This window comes from Lemur catta, chromosome 2 (genome assembly GCF_020740605.2).
Source record: "Lemur catta isolate mLemCat1 chromosome 2, mLemCat1.pri, whole genome shotgun sequence".
Classification (NCBI taxonomy): domain Eukaryota; kingdom Metazoa; phylum Chordata; class Mammalia; order Primates; family Lemuridae; genus Lemur; species Lemur catta.
The window spans coordinates 25,576,749-25,598,943 of NC_059129.1; the positions used below are offsets into that span (position 1 = coordinate 25,576,749).

Sequence of the window (22,195 nt, forward strand, 5' to 3'; positions counted from 1 at the left end):
GATTCTTGAACCTGGGAGGTGATAGGGTGACTCTACCCTACCTGAGTTAGCTGTCACTGTGTGCCCTGCATTTGGTTCTAGGTTCCACAGTTTGAAAGACCAGCATGGTAAAAGGACAGCGATCGGGTTGGCAAAGAGTTTCAAAACCACCTCATGTGTGCAATAAAGTGTTTAGCTTGGTAAAGAAAAAACGGAACATGGTCTCTGCCCTCAAACATCTGGCCCTGTCCTGTTAGAAGAGGGATTCAATTTGTTCTGCATGATTCCAGTAAGTAGAACTAAATCCTTTCAGCAAACAGTATCAGGCCATGTGTTGGGTGTTAATAATAAAGGACATATGTGGCAATGGTAGATGACCCTCTCCAGAGAGGGCAGAACAGAAAAAGGGTCTGTGATTGGTGGAGCCACACCTAACCCTGGGAGTCTGACTTTACACCAGAGAGATCAGAAATAATACTGTAGCTAAGAGTTTTGAGGATTAAAAATCCCTTACTATTTGCAAGTTTTTTCTTTACAAAGCTAGTTTTCTCTCACATGTTATAATTTAATCTTTCTCCCAATGCTTTAAAGTTGTCAGAGCAGGTATTACTATGCTCATTTTCCAAATACCCAAATCTCCAAAGGCTCACTAGCAACAGAGCTCTGGCACTAAGACATAGTGTTGTGACAAAGATTCTTTGCTTGGCCAAACTTTAGTTAGGTTTCTGAATCTTCTGCTAGACCCATCTGTGCATTTCCTTGTAAAATCCAGTTTAAGCAAAGAACCCTGCTAAGTTAGTGTAGCAAGAACTCACCATCCTCAATATCTGATTACCTTTGACAACCCAAAATAAGTTACTGAGGCAGAGATCTCAATTGATGGAGGTTTATTAAGCCAAAGTTTGAGGACACACCTGGGAAAAACACAGGCCACAGATGGATCTGTGACTTTTTCCAAAACAGGATTAGAGAACTTAGTTTTTAAAGGGGATAGGACATACAGGAAGAAAAAAGGAGAAGTGGAGTGTGGGCAGTGATACAAATGGTTACATTCTTGTGACGTCTAGGAAATCTATATTTTACATAAGATAAAGGGAATGTTAGAAGAAAAAGGGAATGAAGGAAGCATCAGTTATGTAGATGTTCCAAGGTAGGCGGAAGACTGTTTGACCCTGTCTTGTCTCTGTTCTGCACGTGGGAAGGTAAACTTGGACTCAATCAACGTTATTTGTGTGGAATTAAACATTTTAGTTTAACGGAGCTAGACGTAGCCTGCAGACCCAAAGTTACAATTTTCATGTCTTTGCTTACGGGAAGCCAGCAAGGAATTTTCTTATAATCTGTGGGGACGGTCCTTGTAGATGCCTGAGGCCTTTTACCTTTCCATGGGGATCTTGCTGATGCTAATAATAGCTGTTCATGTGAAAGGAAGAGGGTGTTGCATGACTCAGCCTCCAAGTTTGACCTTTCCTTTTGCATAAGGAGTTATGGGGTGGGGGAGGTCCTGAGATTTTTATTTTCCTTTACACCCTTGAGATCTCATCTGGTTCCTCATCCTCCACCATCCACTAGGTAATGTCTCATCACCCTAGCTTGCCTTTGGCAAGAATCCTGTTAGCTTAGTTTAACCAGAATGTTTCCTCTTGGTAATTCTCCATCCATTGACCCCGCACTCTTCTCCTTGGCCATAAATTCCCAGTTGTCCATGTTATATTCAGGATTGAACCCAATCTCTCTCCTCCGCTACAAGACTCCATTGCGGTGGTTCCTCTATCATGATGGTCTTGAATAAAGTCTTCCTTACTGTGCTTTAACAAGTATTGTTGAATAATTTTTTTCTCTTTAACAGTTGTTAAAGAAACACTCCACTTTTATTGTCTTTTCCGTTCATTTTCATTAGCAAATGTCTTTGCAGCTTTCCAACATGCCATACATGTGGACTCCTTCCAAGAAGAAAAAGGAAGTGTTGAGTTGTTAACAGCCCATCCATGCTCTAAGGGAAATCAAGGTTTGATCGCCCTCTACTGGCCAAGCATGCTGATGGCAGCAAAAATAAGTGACGGTGAGAGTGAGCAAGGAGGATCCAGAAAACCACCTTTTTAAGAGAGAACCATGGCCACCCTGCTGGAAATGGAGGGAGACAGCCAGGACGACAGTACACACTGGTAGCTTTCCCCTTCTGGATTTCTGCTACAAAGGGCACAGCAATCCTTTTTCTTTTGTCAAGCCAAATAATCTTCCAAGACAAAAGAGAACAGAGTATAGCTGGGTGTGGTGGCGTGCACCTGTAGTCCCAACTACTCAGGAGGCTGACGTGAGAGGATCCCTTGAGCCCAGGAGTCCAGCCTGGGCAACATAGAAAGACCTTGTCTCTCTTAAAAAAAAAAAAAAAAAAAAAAGGTAGGAACAGTACTGTAGAGAAAGTAAAGTGGGAGAGTCCAGAGGACATAATGAGTTCATGTCTCCAGGCCCACACATTTTACATTCCAAGATTCAGAAGCAACTTCCAGACATGATCGTGGAACTGCTGTAGGCGACCTTTAGGACAATCATACTGGACAGTTTTCAAACCTTTTGAAGGGCTGGCAAGAACAACAACTAGATGTATTTTGTGGAGGAAAATGACTAGTGTCAGTGAATTATTGACTAGAGTCAATTGAACTTATGGGAAAGGAGATTTTTACTTTAATTTCAATAACTTTTTAGTAATGCAAACTCTCCAAAAGGAAGGAACGATCTTCTAAAGTAAGCTGATGTGCCAAGTAATAGATGGGGGTTTTCCTTATCACCATAGTAAATACTTAAAGGAGATGTGTGAAGGGAATGTGAATGGTAAACAAATGTAAAAATGTTGGCGGGTCAGGGAGAAACTAATAGGGATATGGGGCAAGCTGTGGGAAGGAGACATTGAAGGTCATCCAGTCCATCAATTCACTGTGCAAAACTCCCGATTTCCCCATCCTCTGTGCTCTCCCATTCTCCAAAACAGCATGAGATAATGCAGGAAGCATCACTTTTGAGAAACTCTAACAGAGAAGTTTCCCTTTTATTGAACTTTTCCATCAGTTCCATTCATTCATTGGTCTCATCCTACCTTCTGGGATCCCATGAGACAAACTCCTTTTTCAAATGACACTTCAAACATATTTGAAAACTAACATTGTTTGTCCCTTATTCTCCCCTTGTCTTCTCTTCTAAGTTGAGGAAAAATTCTCCAGGTTCTCTTAGGTCGAATAGCATGATGTTCACCAAATTTGCTTACTTCTGGAAGGCCATTGGCTTGTGAAAGCTCCCCTTAACATGTGGCACCCAGAAGGAACCCACTTTGGATGTCTGACCAGTGCAGAAAGACTGACCTCATTAAAAAACATGTCAGTGCTGGGCACGGTGGCTCACACCGGTAATCCCAGCACTCTGGGAGGCCCAGGCGGGAGGATCACTTGAGCTCAGGAGTTCGATACCAGCCCGAGCAAGAGCAAGACCCCTTCTCTACCCAAAATAGAAAAATTAGCTAGGCGCAGTCCCTGGCGACTGTAGTCCCAGTTACTCCACTACTCTGGAGGCTAAGACAGGAAGATAGCTTGAGCCCAGGAGTTGGAGGTCGCAGTGAGCTATGATGACACCATTGCACTCCAGCCAGAGCAACAGAGCAAGACTCTTGTCTCAAAAATACATGTATCTATCTTAGGAAAAGGATAATTTTGTCTGAGGTTTGCTTCAAAATAATTTAGTGAGAAGTGCATGGGGGAACGGATGAAAAGCTTGACATGTAGTAATTGTTGAAGCTGGCCACTGGGTACAAGGAGATTCATTATGTCATTTTCTCTACTTTTGTATGTCTTTGAAAATAAACTTTTTAAAAATGATCCTAGAATACATCAGGGGAAAACGATGTCAAGTATGTATAAATTTATGGTGCATTTGGACAGGGAATTCCGTGTGCAAGCACGATGCTGTCCCTCAACACGTTTGAGTTTTGCAGGACCAGACCCTTAGTAAAAACCGGGAGCGAGGTCCCAAACTGTTCACCGTGGGGGACGACCCAGCTCCTCCCAGACGCGCCTCAGAGGCCAGCGAAGGCCCGAGACACCGAGACGCCTAGAGGATCTGCCCACTTCCTAGAGGGGCTGCCACGGCCCTACAAAACCCGCCGCGGGGCGGGGCTATGACGCACTTCCGGTCCCGCCGGCCCGCGGTGCGTGGTGCGTGCTCCCGGCTCCTGGAGCGGCTCTGACTCACGGTGAGCTTGCTGGTACCCGGTTAGCGTGGTGGACGGAAAAGGGAGCTTTGGCCCGAAGGTTTGGGGAGGAAGGAGTGGGCTTCGCAGCTGTGGCCTCCGGGGACGCCCCCAGACCGGTCCTAGGAGGGCTGTGGGGAGGGGCTCCCCCCCGTCCCCACCCAGCCCCAGCGAGCGGAGGCGCCGGCTCCCTGGAAAGCCTTTTCCTCCGCCCAGGGCTTTTAACAAATGATACCTTGTTTCTTTCGCGTTCTAGAAGAGTTCTTCTGTGCGTTCCCTAAGACGAGCCGTCTGTCAGTCTGTCCGCGGCTGCTTTTTTCCTCTTTGAACTGGAGGCTAATTGATGGGAACACGCCCCAGGAATTGAGAACCTCATTAGAGATCTTGGAGATCTTGGGTAGTGTCCAATCTAAGGGAGGGACTAGTCCCCTGCGGCTTTGTTAGTGTTAGAAAGCATACATATAACAGAGATCTGCTCAAGCTTGAAAACACATTTTTAGAGAACCATTTATAAATAGAGTGTTAAGAGAAATGTGATTTGGTGGGTGAGGTACTTGGAAACCCACCAGTTGAACTGTGCAAGACACTTGTTTTCAAGTACTGAAGGCTACCGTGGAGAAAGTGAGTATTGGTCTAGGACCAAACTAGGATCTTTCAAGTGATGCACAGTTTGGTTCAGCTTAAAGACGACCTTGTAACAATTAGAACCGTCCAACAGAAGAATTCTCTGTGCCTGGAGAATTATCTAATCTGCCTGCCTAGGAGTTTTTAGTGACAAGATTGAGATGTATTAAAGGTATTCCAGCACTAGTTGGTAAGTTCTGTTCAGTTGTTAGAATCTATGATAATTGGATTTTATTCATGCCTTTTCTTCTTCCAGAAGGGTTTTGGGCAGTTTTATAAGGCCATGTAAGCTTTGGGAAATTGGCATAAAGGAGGGGGGAAAAAACTGGGAACAGAACAAAGGCCTGCTATTGATCATGAACTTTTGTTTGATGGACCTCTTAAGCCAGACATTTTAGATAGCTTTTTAAAAGTAATTCACTGTCTTTGAAGACAATATGAGGTCTTTAGGAAGGCTCTGTTTTTCTATAAAAAAATTCAGAAGCCGAGACCTGGAGAGCATCCCTATACGAACCGTTAAACCAAAATGTGAAATTACCGGCTTCAGGGAGGAAAAAGAAATGTGAAGATATCAGATGCATTATCAGATTTTTTTTAATCTTGTGAATTTGATACATGGAATCATTTCATTGTAGCCTTAATTTGCATTTCTGTTCTTATAACTAAAGTTAAGCATCTTTTCATGGATTGCTAAACTGAGAATTGAAAGACAAATAGAAGCCTGCCACAAGTATTGGGTATTGATGCGGCATAGAGAATGAGAAGGGGAATGAATGGGGAGGCAGAGGCCGGATTATGACTTTGCATGGAAAGATATTAAAGGGTTTTAAGCAGCTGAGTAATATGAGCAAATTTGTATTTTAAACCTCTGCAAATAGCCTTTGAGCCTGTGGTGATAAAATTGCCAAATTGGAAAATGGCCTGACTGATTTCAAAGGAAGATATTATCAGAATGTTGCCTACTAGTTAAAAGCCAGAGGTATTTGGTCAAATTTAAAAATAGGCTTTATGTTACATTTAAAATCTGCTAGGAACTATTTTATTAGGCCAATGTTTTGACAATTGTTGGAAAAGAATCAGAAATTAACTATTGTTGCTCCTAGAGACAAGGCAAGCACCTGTTTTTTTTTTTAAATAATGAGAAAAAGGCTTCACAACTTTTTAAATGTCCAATTAACTATAAGAATCTGCTTTAAAATCATAAATGTTGTTGAAGTTAACAGCTATATTTTTCTTTCCTGCCCTTCCATAATGGAACAGCATTAACCAAAGCTGCTTTTTCCCCCCACTGCCCCATAATTTTTTAATTTAAATAAACATTTTATTTTAGAATAGTTTTAGATTTATAGAAAACCACAAATATAATACAATGAGTTCCCATATACCTCTCACCCAGTTTCCCTTACCTGTTATCATCTTACATTTGCTGTGTTCGTTTGTCACAACTAAGGAACCAATATTGGTACATTGCGATTAACCAAGCTCCACAGTATATTTGGATTTCACTAGTTTTTTTCTAATGTCCTTTTTCAGTACCGGGATACTACATTGCATTAGTCTTCATGTCCATTTAGTGCCCTGTAGTCAGTAACAATTTTGTAGTCTTTCCTTGTTTTTGATGACCTTGACAGTTTTGAGGGGTACTGGTCAGATATTTTGTAGAAGGTCCCTCAATTTGGGTTTGTCTGACTGATGTTTTTTTCTTGGTTAGACTGGGGCATATGGGTTTTGGGAAGGAAAACAGAGAGGTGAAGTGCCCATCATATGTTAGGGAACGTGCTATCAACATGACTTATCACTGAGGATGTTAACCTTGATTACGTGGCTGAGGTAGTGTTTGCCAAGATCCTTCACTCTAGTTACTTTCCTGCCACCTCTCTTTTCACAGTTTTTACTACTTAAGAATAGCCCCCAGAGATCTGTGTACATTCTTTCCACTAATATTTGAGCACCTGCAAAGTACCAGGTGTATTCTAGACATTTGGAATATAGCAGTGAACAAAACAGTCCCTACCCTCTAGAGTTGATATTCAAAGTAGGAAACAGTTTTTTAGAAAGTAAAACATAGTGTGTGTATATAGTATATTGTACTACTCTATATTGTGTATATAGTATATTGTGCTACTCTCTTTGAAAGTAAGTCACTAAGTGCAGTCCACACTCAAGAGTTGGGGAGTTAAGCTCCACCTCCTTGTGCAGGGAGTATCTACATAAATTATGTAGAATTCTTCTTTGCAAGAGATTTGTCTCTTCTCCCGTCTTCATTTATTCAGTCAATTTTTTTATATCAGTATGGACTCATGGATATTTATTTTATACTTTGGGTTATAATCCAGGACTATGTTACTTTGTTGTTCAAATTATTACAGTCGCGGCCACTGAGAGCTTTTTTCTTCTTTTTAAGTTTGGTTTCTGTGTCCCTTGGACATACCCCCATCACTTTGTTTTCTGAAAACTTTCTGGCACTGTAGTATGCTCCGGGCCCATCTCATATATTCCCCAACCAAGAATCAGCCATTTCTCTATTTCCTCGTTCTTTTTATTGCAGAACGATATTTAGAAACCAAGATCTGGGAGGTGGGTGTGCTCATTGTTACTGCGATGTCTTTGCTTTTAGGCCTTCACAGCAGACAGAGCTAGGAAATAAATGTATGTGTACTAACTCATATGTACACACTTACCTAATCTGTATCCATCTGTACCTACATAAAGCTAAACATGAGTTTATACTACCATATTTTTATTAAGAGTTTAACTTAAATTTGTAATATTGGTATCAATATTAAATTTGTATTGATAATATTATTTTTAAAACCTGTTTTCACAGTTTTTACTACTTAAGAATAGCCCCCAGAGATCTGTGTACATTCTTTCCACTAATATTTGAGCACCTGCAAAGTACCAGGTGTATTCTAGACATTTGGAATATAGCAGTGAACAAAACAGTCCCTATCCTCTAGAGTTGATATTCAAAGTAGGAAACAGTTTTTTAGAAAGTAAAACATAGTGTGTGTATATAGTATATTGTATGATGATAAGTGATGGGGAGAAAGAGAGTAGAGAAGGGGGCTCAGGAGTTTTAGGACAAGGGAGGACAGTGTACAGTTTAAAACAGGTGACCCGGGATGCCTCAGTGGAAGGTAACTTCTGAGTACAGACCTGAAGGAGGTGAGGGAGTGAGGCATCTGAAGTCTGGAGGAGGAGAGTTAGGCAGAGGGAGCAGCAAGTGCAGAGGCTGTGAGGTGGGAGTGTGCCCCCCATGTTCAAGGCACGGTGTGGCTGGGGTGGATTGAGCAGGACGGGGAGAAGTACAAGATGAGGTCAGAGGTGATGGGGCTGAGATCGTGTAAGGCCCTGTTGGCCATTGTGTTGACTTTGGCTTTTCCTCTGTGAGACAAGAAGGCTTGAAGGGTGTGAGCAGAGGGATGATGTGGCCTGACGGGGTTTTTTTGATTTCTTATTTGATTTTTTTTGAGACAGAGTCTTGTTCTGTCACCCAGGCTGGAGTGCAGTGGCATCATCATAGCTCACTGCAACCTCAAACTCCTAGGCTCAAGTGATCTTCCCTTCTCAGCCTCCCAAGTAGCTGGGACTGCGAGCGTGCACCACCACACCCAGCTAATTTTTTATTTTTTGTAGAGATGGGGTCTCTCTATGTTGCCCAGGCTGGTCTCCAATTCCAGACCTCAAGGGATCCTCCTGCCTTGGCTTCTCTAAGTGCTGGGATTATAGGTGTGAGCCACCATGCCCACCCTGACTTGTATTTTGACAGGCTCACTGTGGCTGCTGTGTTGTGAATAGACTGAGGGAAGCAGTTGGGCTATTATAGTGCTTCAGGCCAGAGATGATGGACTGGGACAGTGGTGTGGGAGGTAGTGAGAAGTGGTTGAACTCTGAGTACGTTCTGGATATAGAGCTAACAAGATTTGCATGTGGTCTGTACGTAGAATATGAATGAGGAGGAGTCAAGGATGACTCCAGGTTTTTTGGTCTAAGTAAATAGAACAGTGAAGTTGCCATTAACTGAGATGAGCAGCATTGGGGGAAAGGAGAAATTCCATCTTGGACATGTTAAACTGGAGACACCTATTGGACATAAGATGACAAAGTCAAGTGGGTGTTGATTGTGTGAGTCTGGAGTTCTGAAGGGAGGGAGGTCCAGGTTGGAGATATGGGTTGGGCAGTTGTGAGTATATAGATGGTCAGTAAAGCCACACAACTGGATGAAATTACCTGGGAGAGCAAGTACAATGAGGAGGAAGGGACCCAAGCACCCAGCCCGCTACTCATTTGTAGTCTTACTGCACTGAATTCGTTTGAATTGTGTACACTGCACAACTGCCGTGCTAGGATAATTGCTTAACTAGTGAGGTAGCCCAGCCAACTGCCCAGAGGCAACATCTAGGGAAACTTTTTCTTCTGTAACTGTGACTACATAACATACATATTTTGCAGAGGCGATCATGTGCTAGTTATAGTGGCATATGTGAATTCGGATTCACCAAGTTCTTGGAACATATCCCATGTGAATGTTATCATGCTATATGATGCTTCCTGTTTGATGCCGCTGGGTGCTGTGTAACTCCTAGTGTCTTGCTAAGTGTCCCAGGCTGGATCACAGAAGCCCAGTGGCCGAGACAGATTTCTTTCTTTTTTCTCTTTTGTGCAGATTCAAAGGAACCAAACAGGTTTCTTTACTGTTCTTGGGGTGTCCTCTGGATAGAGAGTACAATTTTGTAACACTTATGTAAAGTTAATGTACCACTCAGGAGGTCTACTTTTAAATATTTCTGAAGAATGCTCCCCAGCACTGCTACCTCTGTTATTTTTCTTGTTTTAGCCTTTGGTGCTTGTGCCTTTATTTTAGAAGATTTGATGGCACTGATCCTCCTGTGGTTCAGTTTTCAATAGTTCTGAACTTGGACCCTCCAGGAGTGTACTGGGTACAGATTTATTTGACCAAAGAATCCTTTATTCAAATGACTAGTTTTAATTCCTTTAAACACATTTTGGAAGATGCTTCTGTATATATATTTTTTTTCCTGTGCCTTAGGTTTCCCTCTTCATGCTGTGAGTTGCTTCCTGATGTTTATATTAATAATTCTCCTGACCATTCCACCAATATTAATTCCATAAATATGAACCTTCTCTACACAGTGTTAACAGTAAAACTCTTTTGTTTGTCAAAAGACTACTTATGATCCCTTTTAAGATGTTATGATTTTTCTGATTACTAAAGTGGTAGTAATACCCATTCTTTAAAAAACAAAATTTGGAAATCTAAAAAAGAATGAAGAATATTGAAATCATCTGTAATTCCATAACCTAGCATTATTGCTGTTTATTAAGTTTTGGTTTTTTTCCTTTGTTATGTGTGTACTATGTATAAATGTACGACTTTTGATATTTTAAGTGCTGTCAAGCCAGATCCATGGAGATTGTTGTGTTCAAAATTAGCATAATTGGGTTTTTTAATGCTCTAGATTTTTTTTTTTTTTTTTTTTGCCCCTTTGAGGCAAGGTCTTGCTGTGTTACCCAGGCTGTTCTCAAACTCCTGAGCTCAAGCAGTCTGCCCACCTCGGCCTCCCAAGTATCTGGGACTACAGGCATGTGCCACCACACCCAGCTAATTTTCTAATTTTTTGTAGAGAAAGGGTCTCACTGTGTTGCCCAGGCTGGTCTTGAACTCCTGGCCTCAAATGATCCTGCAGCCTTGGCCTCCCAAAGTGCTGGGATTACAAGTGTGAGCCTGGCCTCCCACATAGATTTTTATCTATTTCTCTTTATTGGGACTACTGGAGTTGTCCTACTCTAGAGGATCCAAATCCAGCATGGGATACCTATGTGACATGAAAGGTAGGGCTTAAAGTTTGAAAACATGCTCAGGAAAGCCAGTCACAGGTGTGTAAGACTCATTAATTTATATATTTTTCTTTCAAAATATATTTAATGGGTCTCTCCAGTAATGATAGACTGATTCTGTCATCTGCTTGCTAATTGGGTTTCCATCTGCCCCGCCAGCTTGAGAGCTGCATGAAGGTGGGAGCGGGTCTGTCTCATTCTTCACTGCAGCCCTGACAGCAAGCACAGGCCAGGTGTTCAATAAAGATTGAATGAATGGACTTTACTTCTTTGGCAAATGAAGAAAATAGAAGTAATTATATTTACTACAGATGTTTCAGTATTCTAATGTGTCATCTGACCAAAAGATTTAGAATATTTAAAATTTAAAATACTTTTAAACATTTTTTGTTTGAATCTTTTTTTTTTTTTCTTTTTTTTGAGGTAGGATTTCGCTGTTGCCCAGACTAAAGTGCAGTGGCATTATTACTGAAACTTCAAACTCCTGGGCTCAAGCAATCCTCCTACCTCAGCCTCTTGAGTAGCTAGGACTACAGGTGTGCACCACCATGCCCAGCTAACTTTTTAAAAAATTTTTTTGTAGAGACAGGATCTCAGGATGTTGTTCAGGCTGGTCTTGAACTCCTGGCCTCAAGCAGTAGTCCCACCTCGCACTCCCAAAGTGCTAGGATTACAAGCTTGAGCCACTGCTCCCAGCCATGTTTGTATCATTTATTATGATTTAATTTTTTTCCCTCAATTTCTTCTCAACAGAACATATCTTATTGAAATAAATAGCTCTATGAGAATATATGCTACTTTAATCTCTCTGTATTCCACGTGCCTTTTTGTAAAAAGCTAAAGGAACTTTAAAAACTTGAGGATGCTCTACTTAAAATGGGCCAAGTGAAGCTCAAAATCACATCACTAATAATAGTCAATTATTTCTAAATAAACTAGTAAATTCCACCATTCCGACATGATACCTGGTCCTACTGACAAGCCCAGTCATTTGAATAGTAAATTTTTAATGTTCGACTAAATATCTTAGGTTTAAACAGATGATGTTTGGCCAGTAGATAGCTTGTTGAAATCTCAGAAACTAGAATATCTGTAGTTGTGAGATTCTGCAACAAGTTTTTGAGCAAAGTTAATTTAATTTTAAAGTTGTGCCACACTGCACTTTTTAGAAGAGTGGGAACAGTAAAATCGAAGTAGGATATTCTGAGGAGATTCCAGGAAGATTCGACAAGTCACTTTTATATGGTAGTTTTATGGTGGCCATAATTTTAATAATTTCTTGTGCTCAAGGTAAGGCCACAAAGACCAAAAAACCACACTCTTCTTTTTGATAATATTTTGGCAACCTTATTTTCTTAGGTTAAACGTGTGGCCCTAAAGAACCAGAAACCCAAAGGAACTAATATTCCTGCTCCACAGAGTCCCGTCTTTAGTAAGACTGTTTCTGGAGTTTCTATGATGACCAAGGTACTAGGCATGGGCACTGTCTTGGGCCCGAGGCCTCCACGGGAGCAGGTGGGGCCAGTGATTGTGAAAGTCGAGGAGGAGGAGAAAGGGAAGTGCCTTCCTAGCCTGGAGATGTTCCGCCAGCGCTTTAGGCAGTTTGGGTACCATGACACTCCAGGGCCCCGGGAGGCCCTGAGCCAACTCCGCGTGCTGTGCTGTGAGTGGCTGAGGCCTGAGATCCACACCAAGGAGCAGATCCTGGAGCTGCTGGTGCTGGAGCAGTTCCTGACCATCCTGCCCCAGGAGCTCCAGGCCTGGGTGCAGGAGCACTGCCCGGAGAGCGCTGAAGAGGCCGTCACTCTCCTCGAAGATCTGGAACGGGAACTGGATGAGCCAGGACACCAGGTAGGCAGGGGGAGACCTTTTTTATTCTAGGAGATTGGGAGCATGACATTCTAGGCAGGACCAAGAGTTTTTCCATATAGTAAGATTAACTGAATGGAAGTTTCTACTGAGTTAGACCATGTTTCCTCCTATTTTTCTTCTATTATCCTAAACTAGCCTTCAGCCTTGGGAATTAAATGGGATGGATGTTTTTCTTTTCTCTTTCCTAGGAGTTCTACATAACTGTCCTGAGATTTTTGTTCTAGTTCTTTAAGTGAGCTGTGCACAAACCCAGCCATTCCTAATTGTTTCTAGGTCTCAGCTCCTCCAAGTGAACAGAAACAGGCGTGGGAGAAGATGTCGTCTTCAGGAACAACGAAGAAGTCCCTGGGCAGTGTGCAGCCACAGCCCGAGGAGACCAGTCACAAGTATGAATCTTGGGGGCCCCTGTACATCCAAGAGACTGGTGAGGAGCAGGACTTCACTCAAGATCCAACAAAGATTCAAGGTAAGGACCATCTGTCAGGCTCCTGTTTGGTGCCCCAGGCCTTCATGGTTGAAGAAGCAGAATAATTCATAATTCCTGGCTGTGAGGTGATTCCTGGATTGACTCGACTTGTTGGGCTGACCAGGTGGAAGTAGTTCCCTTTCCTCCCCCAGGTACAGCTGTCTCAGCCAGGGTCCTAGCATGGGAACAGATCACTCCTAAAGGGTCAGTTGAAGTGAGTCTAGTAAAGGAACTGTTTATGGAAGTGTAGATAGGTTGACTGAACCAGTAGGGATAATGCTTCACCAGACAATGGTGAAAAGCTGTTACTGCCCATGAGCCTAAAGGGACAAGAGGAGGGGACCTGTTCCCAGACCTGATGAGAGCTGCAGCCATGGGGAGGGATCGCTTGGTAGCTGCTGTGGCCGTAGGCCCTGCCACTGGGCGAGGAGAGAACAGAGGGAATACATACTCAAGCTTCACCCTCCTCCTGCCCTTAGATCAAACCCAACTGACAGCCAGAGGGCAGGAGAAATGAGCCAGTGCCGGCCCTTCGAGACAGCTCCCTGGGGCACAGAGCGGGGCTGAGAATGGATCTGGGGAGGGCAAATGGAAAATAATCAGCAGCCTCCTTATTGAAGCTGTGGAAAGAAGGGGAGCAGTTTTTCACAAGTCAAAGGTATATCAGGGTGACTGTACTCCCCGGCTCTAATGTCCACAAATCATAGTTTACAGAACAATCTCAGATGCCATAAACGATTGTCCCCCTGTGTTATTTTGCACTAACAGTTTCTACTCTTACATACCTTCATTTACCTGGTGGATTGTAACTAAATTCTTAAAACAAAGTTATGTTTGTAAAAATAAAGGTACCTTATTCCAAATCTTAATAGTTTCAAACCAGGATTTAAGTGTACTTGGTATAAGCCACTATTTATGTGTTTGGTGTGATTTCATGAGGAGGGTCCATGGCCCTCAGAAATCTCTCCTTGTCACACACTTACTGTGTCCCAAACATGTGAAATTCCATCTTGGAAACAAAGTTTTGAGCCTTATTAAAAAGCATTCTCTGGGAAAAGTAAAAAATCAAACTGTTTGCTAAATTCTTCACATTTTATGGTTAATACCAATCCTTCTCTCCAGACGGTTGGGGCATCCCTGGAGTTGCCAGAGTAATTAAAGATAAAAATACTCAAAGATATATCTGGTCAGTTTTATTTTCCATTTCTCTTGGCATAGCCACTTCGCAGTACTACGCAAAGAAGCTAGTGGAAAAGGATTATCAGAGCCATTAATGGGCTTGGGTTTTAGTATCCAGATTGAGGAGACAAGAGACAAAGTTCTTAGGCCCTCCTAAGGAAAGGTGAATTGACACTGAAAACTTTGCATAAAATCTTAAAATATTATACCCTCAGATATACTAGACCAAAAAGATGAGTGCGCTAGCACAGGGATACAATAAAGAAGTTTATCAGTCTGCCTGAGCTCTGAGTGGAAATAGAAGCATACCCTGGACATTTCCCTCAGTAAGGTTTGGGATCTGAGTCTCTATAACCTGTGTGGTCCAGAAATCTCCAAGCCAAGAAATTAACACACAGACATTGGCCCTGGGTGCCTGGCAGAAGCAAATGTGAAGTCACAGACTGTGTCAGTGAATTCTAGAATATTCCAGGCCATACATGAATCACCGGGGGTGGATGGGAGAGGTAGGGAATGAAGCCTTTCTAGAGAATAAAAACTATAAAATGCCCAAAGAGAGTAAGAGTCAGGAGACACAACAAAAGGACAGTGAACCCCTAAATAATCTGCAATAATAAACATCAGTAAAAAGACTTTATAAAATAAGTTGGTTTAAAATAATTTAAGACATAAAATAAATGATTGAGAGCTTTAAAAAAACAAAGTGTTTTAAAAAAAAAAACAGGCAGCTTTGATAAAAATGAAATAGAGCTTCTAAAAGGGAAAACTATAGTCATTGCAGTTGAGAGCACAATGGGTGTTTTAAACAGTTGAACCAGAAGATAGACGTGAGGAAGTTATCTGAAATGCTGCTTAAAAAGATTAAGGTGGCAGGCATCGGAGGTTGCGCAGGGTTTTTTTTAAGACGAGAATGCAATATACATTTAATAGCAGTTTCAGAGGAGAATAGGATGAGTCAGGGAGAGACTGTATTCAAAAGGAGAAAATGGCTGAGAATTGTCCAGAAGTGATGAAAGACAAACATCCTCAGATTCAGGAAACAATCCCAAGTGAGATAAATAAGACAAAATATAGATACCTCAGTAAACCTGCAGAATGTCAAAATTTATAGAATGTCTTAAAAGTAACCAAGATATAAAAGACAGATTGCCTACCTCCCAAAGGAATGCTCATGAGACTGATAGCAGACTTCCGGACAGTAACAGTACAGGCTGGAAGATAAGGAAATAAATGGTCCTGGTAAATTCTTTTCAACCTTGCCTCGTTAGGCTATATTGTTACATCTTTCCCACACATGTAGCCCATGGCTCTGCAGTACCTTTCAGGGAAGTCTGTGCATGTAGCCAGGTGATGGCTCTTCATGGAACATGAAAGGCCTTTAGCTGCTGTGGCTCTGGTCACCAGCAGACAGGGAGAAGGGGATGAACCTGGAAGCAGCTGGTGCTCACTGTTGGCAGAGGAGGGAAGTAGAATGTTGGGTGGAAAGAGAGAGACTGTCAAGGCAGTTCGTCGGGAAAGGAAGAAAGGACTTAGAAGGAAGGTACTTGCTGACTGACGCTTCGGTACCCTCAGAGGGATGATGGTTCTTGAAGGGAGCCCTTTTTCCAGAGTGAATTTCTCTTAACTCCCCTTTTCTGTACGTGTGGGTGGCTGGATGGATTTTGAGGAGGTGGAACTGCCGAGTGAGATGTTCTAAGGAGACAAACTGGTTCCAGCTAATTCCAACAGTAAGTGTCACTTTATAACTAAATTACAAGACATAGCCAGTTGAATGGTGAGAGTTAAACCCTCACAGGGGTAAAGTGCTTTCATTCCAGCTGATAAGGATCTGGGGCTGGAATGATATAAATGGCTAAATGTCCTCTTTGATTGCATTTCTGTCCAGCTGCTGTGAGGATATGGGTTTTGTGAGTTTGTCACTCAGCTGCTTCTCCCTTAATTGTCTTGCCATCTTCTTTAATCAACTCTGGCCCATCAGCAATCATTCTTACTTGTTTCTTTTTGTCCTCTGCATTTGCAGTTCATTTCCTGGCAGAAAAAGCTATGTACTCACCATACCGTAACAGCTTCCAGCAGGGGGCTTGTGTGAAAGTGGTGTTATAAACTAGATTTGATGATGATTTCCTTTTATGGATGTGATATTGCGAGCTCTTGTAAAAGTATATTTAGTCATCCTTCAGAGTCCATCAGTGTCATCTGATGGTCATTTTTCCCTGGTAACAGTTTCCTCCTCCGAACGGGAAACAACTGACGTATCCTTACTCTACTTACTGTTTCAGATTGTAAGACAGATACCCAGAATGAGGAATCAGCCAATGAGCAGAAAGGTTCTGAAGAAGAATCTTGTGCAGATGGACTCAAAAGAGATATCGTTCCCGTGATTATTGCCAATAAATGTGAGGCCAGGTTAGAAAGGCAGCGTGTAAACCTTGAAAAGGAAAGAGGAACAAAAACGCCCCTTCAAGACACCTGCTCCAAGAAAGGTACAGAATCGGTTCCTACTAAACCTACCCCAGGAGAGAGACGTTACATATGTGCTGAGTGTGGAAAAGCCTTTAGCAATAGCTCAAATCTTACCAAACACCGGAGAACACACACTGGGGAGAAACCATACGTATGCACCAAGTGTGGAAAAGCTTTCAGCCACAGCTCAAACCTCACCCTTCATTACAGAACACACTTGGTGGACCGGCCCTATGACTGTAAGTGTGGGAAAGCCTTCGGGCAGAGCTCAGACCTCCTTAAACATCAGAGGATGCACACTGAAGAGGCACCGTATCAGTGCAAAGATTGCGGAAAGGCTTTCAGTGGTAAGGGCAGCCTCATTCGACACTACCGAATCCACACTGGGGAGAAGCCGTATCAGTGTAACGAGTGTGGGAAGAGCTTCAGTCAGCATGCAGGTCTTAGTTCACATCAGAGACTCCACACCGGAGAGAAGCCGTATAAATGTAAGGAGTGTGGGAAGGCCTTCAACCACAGCTCAAATTTTAACAAACATCATAGAATCCATACTGGGGAAAAGCCTTACTGGTGTAATCATTGTGGGAAAACCTTCTGCAGCAAGTCAAATCTTTCCAAACATCAGAGGGTCCACACTGGAGAGGGAGAAGCACCGTAACTGTGAAGTGTGCTCTTCCGTTGTTTTGGGTTTTTTAAACTTCAGAATGTGAATGCCAGGGACCAGCCCTGTTATGATAGATTTTGCTTCACTCAACATCAAGGAATGTTTGGGGAGTGAGAGCTCCACAGTGACATGGTAGACAGGACATCCTCAGATGGTGTCAGTGGGTTCCACACTTGCCAGCTGGCTGGGGCAGAGTCCCCGCCCACTCCACGATTAGGATCCCAGGAGACCCTGCCAGCATTGCTTTTTGAATAAACTGATGTATATCCGGTATAATTAAGTAATTAAGGAAGAAACATTAAAACTGTTGAACTGCTTTAACATATATCCAAGAATTATAATTTGTAAAGAATTGAGCCACATTGGACACAATTTAATCGGATTCAGAATAAACTTACAACATCTTGTAATGCCTCAGGGCTGTTATTATAACAAATGATGCATTGGTTATTGAACACTATTATAGATAAAACTATTCCTACTGGTTTAGCTTTTAGAAAATTTGAATTTGGGGCAAATAGAGCTTTTGGTACTTGTGAATGTGTATGTTGGGAAGTTGAGATAAGAGTCTGTGCATGTTGGCCTATGTTGCATTTTTTTTCCTGCATACTGAGTACATTTTCATTATTCGTAACATTTTGTGAGCCTCACATGCATTTTGGTGGGACATAGCCTGTCTGTGCCAAAGTATGAAAATCAGAAACCTCCTTCTGAAACTGCAGAAGTCATATACAATATGATTACCTTAAATCCAGACTGTCTTTTCCCTCTTATTGCAGTCTCTTTGACCTCCTAAGTTACTTTTCTCTGTACCTTATAATGTCTTTTGGCTAGAAACTCTAGTTACCTAGAAACTCAACTACTTCACTCCTTCCTTCCATCACTTGCTTAGCTTCATATTGTGACAGTTTTTTCCACGTCTGATAAGTAGTCACTGAAATATCCTTTTGCCTACTGCTGCAGCCTGCCATGCCAGGATTAGGAACAAGAACGTTTCTTGTCTAGTACCAGTTCTGATCTCTGGAAACTGTCCTGTATGCCATCCTGGGATTAGATTAGGCTCCAGGTGAAAAGTCTTCATGTACTAGGCAAGTATACCATGGGGAGAGAAGGGCATTGCCGAAAAAGAGTCAGTGGTTCTTGAACACTAAAATTGTCTTACTGTTGCAGTAACTTGCTGGAGATCCGGGTGTCCTGCCAGCACCCGAAACTCAGTATATTTAATGGTGACCTGTCCTGTTTGTGTATTAACCACAATGAAGACCCATGAGAATTAGTAATTAGGCAGCAGCTAATTATCTATCTGCAGTGCCCCTGCTGGAGCTGCTCCTGGTGGCCAGAGGAGGGAAACGAAGAGCCCGGCTAAGCCTGAAGCTGCTTCTCATCCTCCAACTTTGGTGAGAGGTGAATGGGTCCCAGATCTGTACTGCCGTAACACCTTGTTATTGAGGACACTCAGCAGAAGGTACTTTCTGATGGCATTGATGTAAGAGACAAAGATGTACATGCTGTGTCACCTCCTGTGAGTCCGTTCGTAAGCTAAGGTCTTCCTCGGGTCTCCAAACTCAGCCTTACTCCTCGCAGGCCCCTTGTCCGGGCTGCTGTTTGCTGCAGTATAGAAGTCCATGAGACCTTTGCCTCAAGCCACTCCCCGTCTATACAAAGTTGCTGCCAAATACACTGCTTGGTTGCTGTAAAGAGAATGATAAGAGTTTTATTTTTCTGATATTAAAAGTTACTTAATAAAGACTTGTTTCTATTAAAAAAACATATATCTGTATATACTGCTTGAAGCTCTGCCTACTGGATTTTCCCTCACGCTGGCCTTTAGGGCCACTCTGAGTAAGGCCATAGTGAAACAATGCCATTTTGGTTCCCTCTGTGAAACAGACCCTGGCTGTTTCTTCTTCCATTAACTGGTCAAAGGGAGCCTCCATGAATCCAGAGGAGTGGGCAGAAGACGAGGGTCAGCGCAGCAAAGATAGGTGCAGGGCAGTCAGCTTCCTGCTTATGTCGCTGCCTATTTATGCCTGATCCCAATTGTGACATTTCCTTTGTGTAACAGATTGTTGCTGAGTCCACCCAATCTCATGACTTGGACCTAGTAATACTCAGCTTATGATCAACAGCTCCAGTTCATAGTCACTTGATGCCTCAGTAGCATCCCAGGAGCTGCTTTTCAAGCTGTGAACTGTTCTTTGCTGCAGAAGCATGGCTTTGCTCTTCTATTCTATTGCCAGGCTCCCAGTGGGGCTTATCAGACCTCTGCACAACAGTTTTAGCTACCACATTTAACTAACACCATTGTGTCTGCCAGGTCATGTGGTACTTGGGGCATATGGGTGTGGGCCACACATGAACATGGCAGCCTTCCAGTTCCCCCAGTAAATGGATTGGAAAGGCATTCCTAAATGTGGTATATGTTGCCTCCAAAATCCAAGGAGGCCCACCAAACACTCCCTCTTGGTAGTGAGTACAAGATGGAATAATTTGTTTCTTACCTTGGAATTTCCCAGCATGCCTCAGGTATTTAGACACTGAAGAACTTCACTGATCTAGAAGGCCCTTGGATCTGTAGGGTTTATCTCCCAACCCCTGTGTGCATGTGTTTTCCTGAGGGATCCAAAAACCCTTGCCACTTCCATTCACCAGGTCTGATCATTATGATGTCATTACCAGAAAGATGTTCTGTGGAATGTCCAGAAAACCAGGTTCCCTGTGTGGAATAGCAGGAGGGCTGACACAGCCCTGGGTTGAGAGCGAATGTATTCTGTAGTCATTCCTGTTTGTGAACTGCTTTTGATCCTCAACATTGATGGAGATTAGAAAGAATGTTTTCACAGATCAGTAGATGCATACCAAGAGCCACAAGCCATGTTGGCCTGTCCCACTGAAGAGCGCACCCTGCACAGCACTTGTGATTACGTTTATGGCAAACAACCATCATCAGACGCAGTTCGTCTGTGTTTTACAGGAGCCATACAGAAGAACTGAGTCTTTTCCATCTTTGAGGGCAGCAGTAGTCCAGTTCCATGCGGGATGTGGTATTGTTTCTGATTTATCATGTTGGATGGCTGAGGAAGGGCAAGGATGTCCAGGTGTTTCTACTTGGCCCATCTTCCCACAACCCCCCACGTTAGGTAACCAATGTGCTAGCCATCTGTCCCCCTGCTACACACATCCATCATAGTCCTCTCAGGAACATGGCCATAGGGTGGATCTCTGTACCCACTGGGCCCGCTGAGATGGATTTGGGCCAGGACTCCATTTATCACCTGGCTTCTATCTAGAGGGCAGTGATGCAGTTTTAGATCTGTGTCATCTTAGACCCTGTATCAAACAGCCTGAAAAGGTCTGGGTATTCCCTTTCCGTTGCATACTATAGGGACCAGCCACAGGTCCTTTGGGGTGAATATTTACTGCATATACTTGTGGTAGAATTGGAAGGTTTTTCAAAGAAACCCAACCTCCTCTTCAATTGATGGATTCTGGATTCTGAGGACTGGCTCAGATGTGGAAAGTGGGGGAAGGATTGCAGTTTCCCATGGTATGGGCTGATTTCAGCCTCATCAGCTCTTGGGGGGGTTGTCTGTTAACACAAGGCGTCATCCTGTTGGTTGTCTATCTTTCCTAGGAACACCAAGGGTTCTTAGCCATTGCCACAGATCCCTGTGGGTCAAGACACCCTAGTTACTGTCCTTGACCTTTGTTGCCCATTACGGCAATTACATCCACTTTACCTCTGACAACTAAATGCCACCACCTGGCCTCTGCAAATCAGCATCCTCATTGACACCAGGGCACCCGGTTCCATGGCAGAATCTACTAATCACACAGAGACAGCCACCACTGAACACCACCAGTGCTCCCCTGATGGGTGCACCCTTTTTGTCTTAGTGAAGGGGTTCTTTGGGTTCTCTGGGGTAACATAATCGGCTGTTGGGTTCTCAAGTCTTACGTAACAAGTTCATTTTCACACACACTGAGCCTGCTGACCCCTTTCTCTGTACTCTGCTAAGTCGTTCCAGCTTCTCTGCCTCATTTACTGTAGGCCACCATTCCTGCCCATCATTACCTCCACGCCTGTAATGAGCCATCCTAGAAGTGTATTAGGACTGTATTAGTTTACTATTGTTGCGGTAGCAAATTGCCACAAACTTGGTGGTTTAAGACAACACAACTTTATTATCTTACAGTTCTATAGATCAGAATTTTGACATTGTCTCACTGGGCTAAAATCAAGGTGGCAGCAGGGCTGTGTTCCTTTGTGGAGGCTCTTAGGGACAATCTGTGTCCTTGAGTTTTCCAGCTTCTAGATGCCACCCACACCCCTTGGTTCATAGTCCCTTCCTCCATATTCAAGGCCAGCAATGTGCATCTCTTCTGTAGTCACATTTAACCTCTGACCCTCTTCCACTTTTAAGGACCCTTTTGATTATATTGGAGTCATCTGGATAATCTTCCGATCTTGAGGTCAGTTGATAAGCAACTTTAATCCCATCTGCAACCTTATTCACAGGTTTGGGGTTTAGGATGTATCCATCTCTGGGAGCCATTATTCTGCCTACCACAGACTGTCCATATGTATTTGCCAGGACATTAAAGCCTGAAGCATGGAAGAATGACCCCGTGTCAAAATGCCCCCCCCCCCAGTATCCCAACTCTATATTCAGCACACCGGCACCAGTGCCCTCCCTCCCAGTCCAGGACCTCTAGATCCATTCCCAGATATGTTCCTTTGGTTCCTGCCAATAATTTTAGCCATATTCTGGAACACTTTCAGTGAGTAAGCCATTTTTTCTTACAGCATTGACTTTTCCCACTGGGACTATGCTGAGGCCAATCCCAG

At 43.1% G+C, this 22,195-nt stretch overlaps 1 protein-coding gene across 4 annotated transcripts; it reads left to right on the forward strand.

Annotated features, from left to right (window-relative positions):
• The first annotated feature begins 4,139 nt into the window (after window positions 1–4,139).
• On the forward strand, window positions 4,140–17,756 carry ZSCAN21 (zinc finger and SCAN domain containing 21). Of its 4 annotated transcripts, XM_045541396.1 has the most exons (5): window positions 4,157–4,219; window positions 4,473–4,837; window positions 12,062–12,553; window positions 12,848–13,040; window positions 16,499–17,756. In XM_045541396.1, the coding sequence occupies exons 3-5, from the start codon at window positions 12,158–12,160 to the stop codon at window positions 17,338–17,340; spliced, it is 1,431 nt and encodes a 476-aa protein (XP_045397352.1). In that variant the 5' UTR covers window positions 4,157–4,219; window positions 4,473–4,837; window positions 12,062–12,157; the 3' UTR covers window positions 17,341–17,756. The 4 variants fall into 4 exon arrangements, with proteins under 4 accessions (XP_045397351.1, XP_045397352.1, XP_045397353.1 ...); XM_045541395.1 differs by lacking the exon at window positions 4,473–4,837 and having other exon boundaries at window positions 4,140–4,219; XM_045541397.1 differs by lacking the exons at window positions 4,157–4,219; window positions 4,473–4,837 and adding an exon at window positions 4,849–5,030.
• The last annotated feature ends 4,439 nt before the right edge of the window (window positions 17,757–22,195 follow it).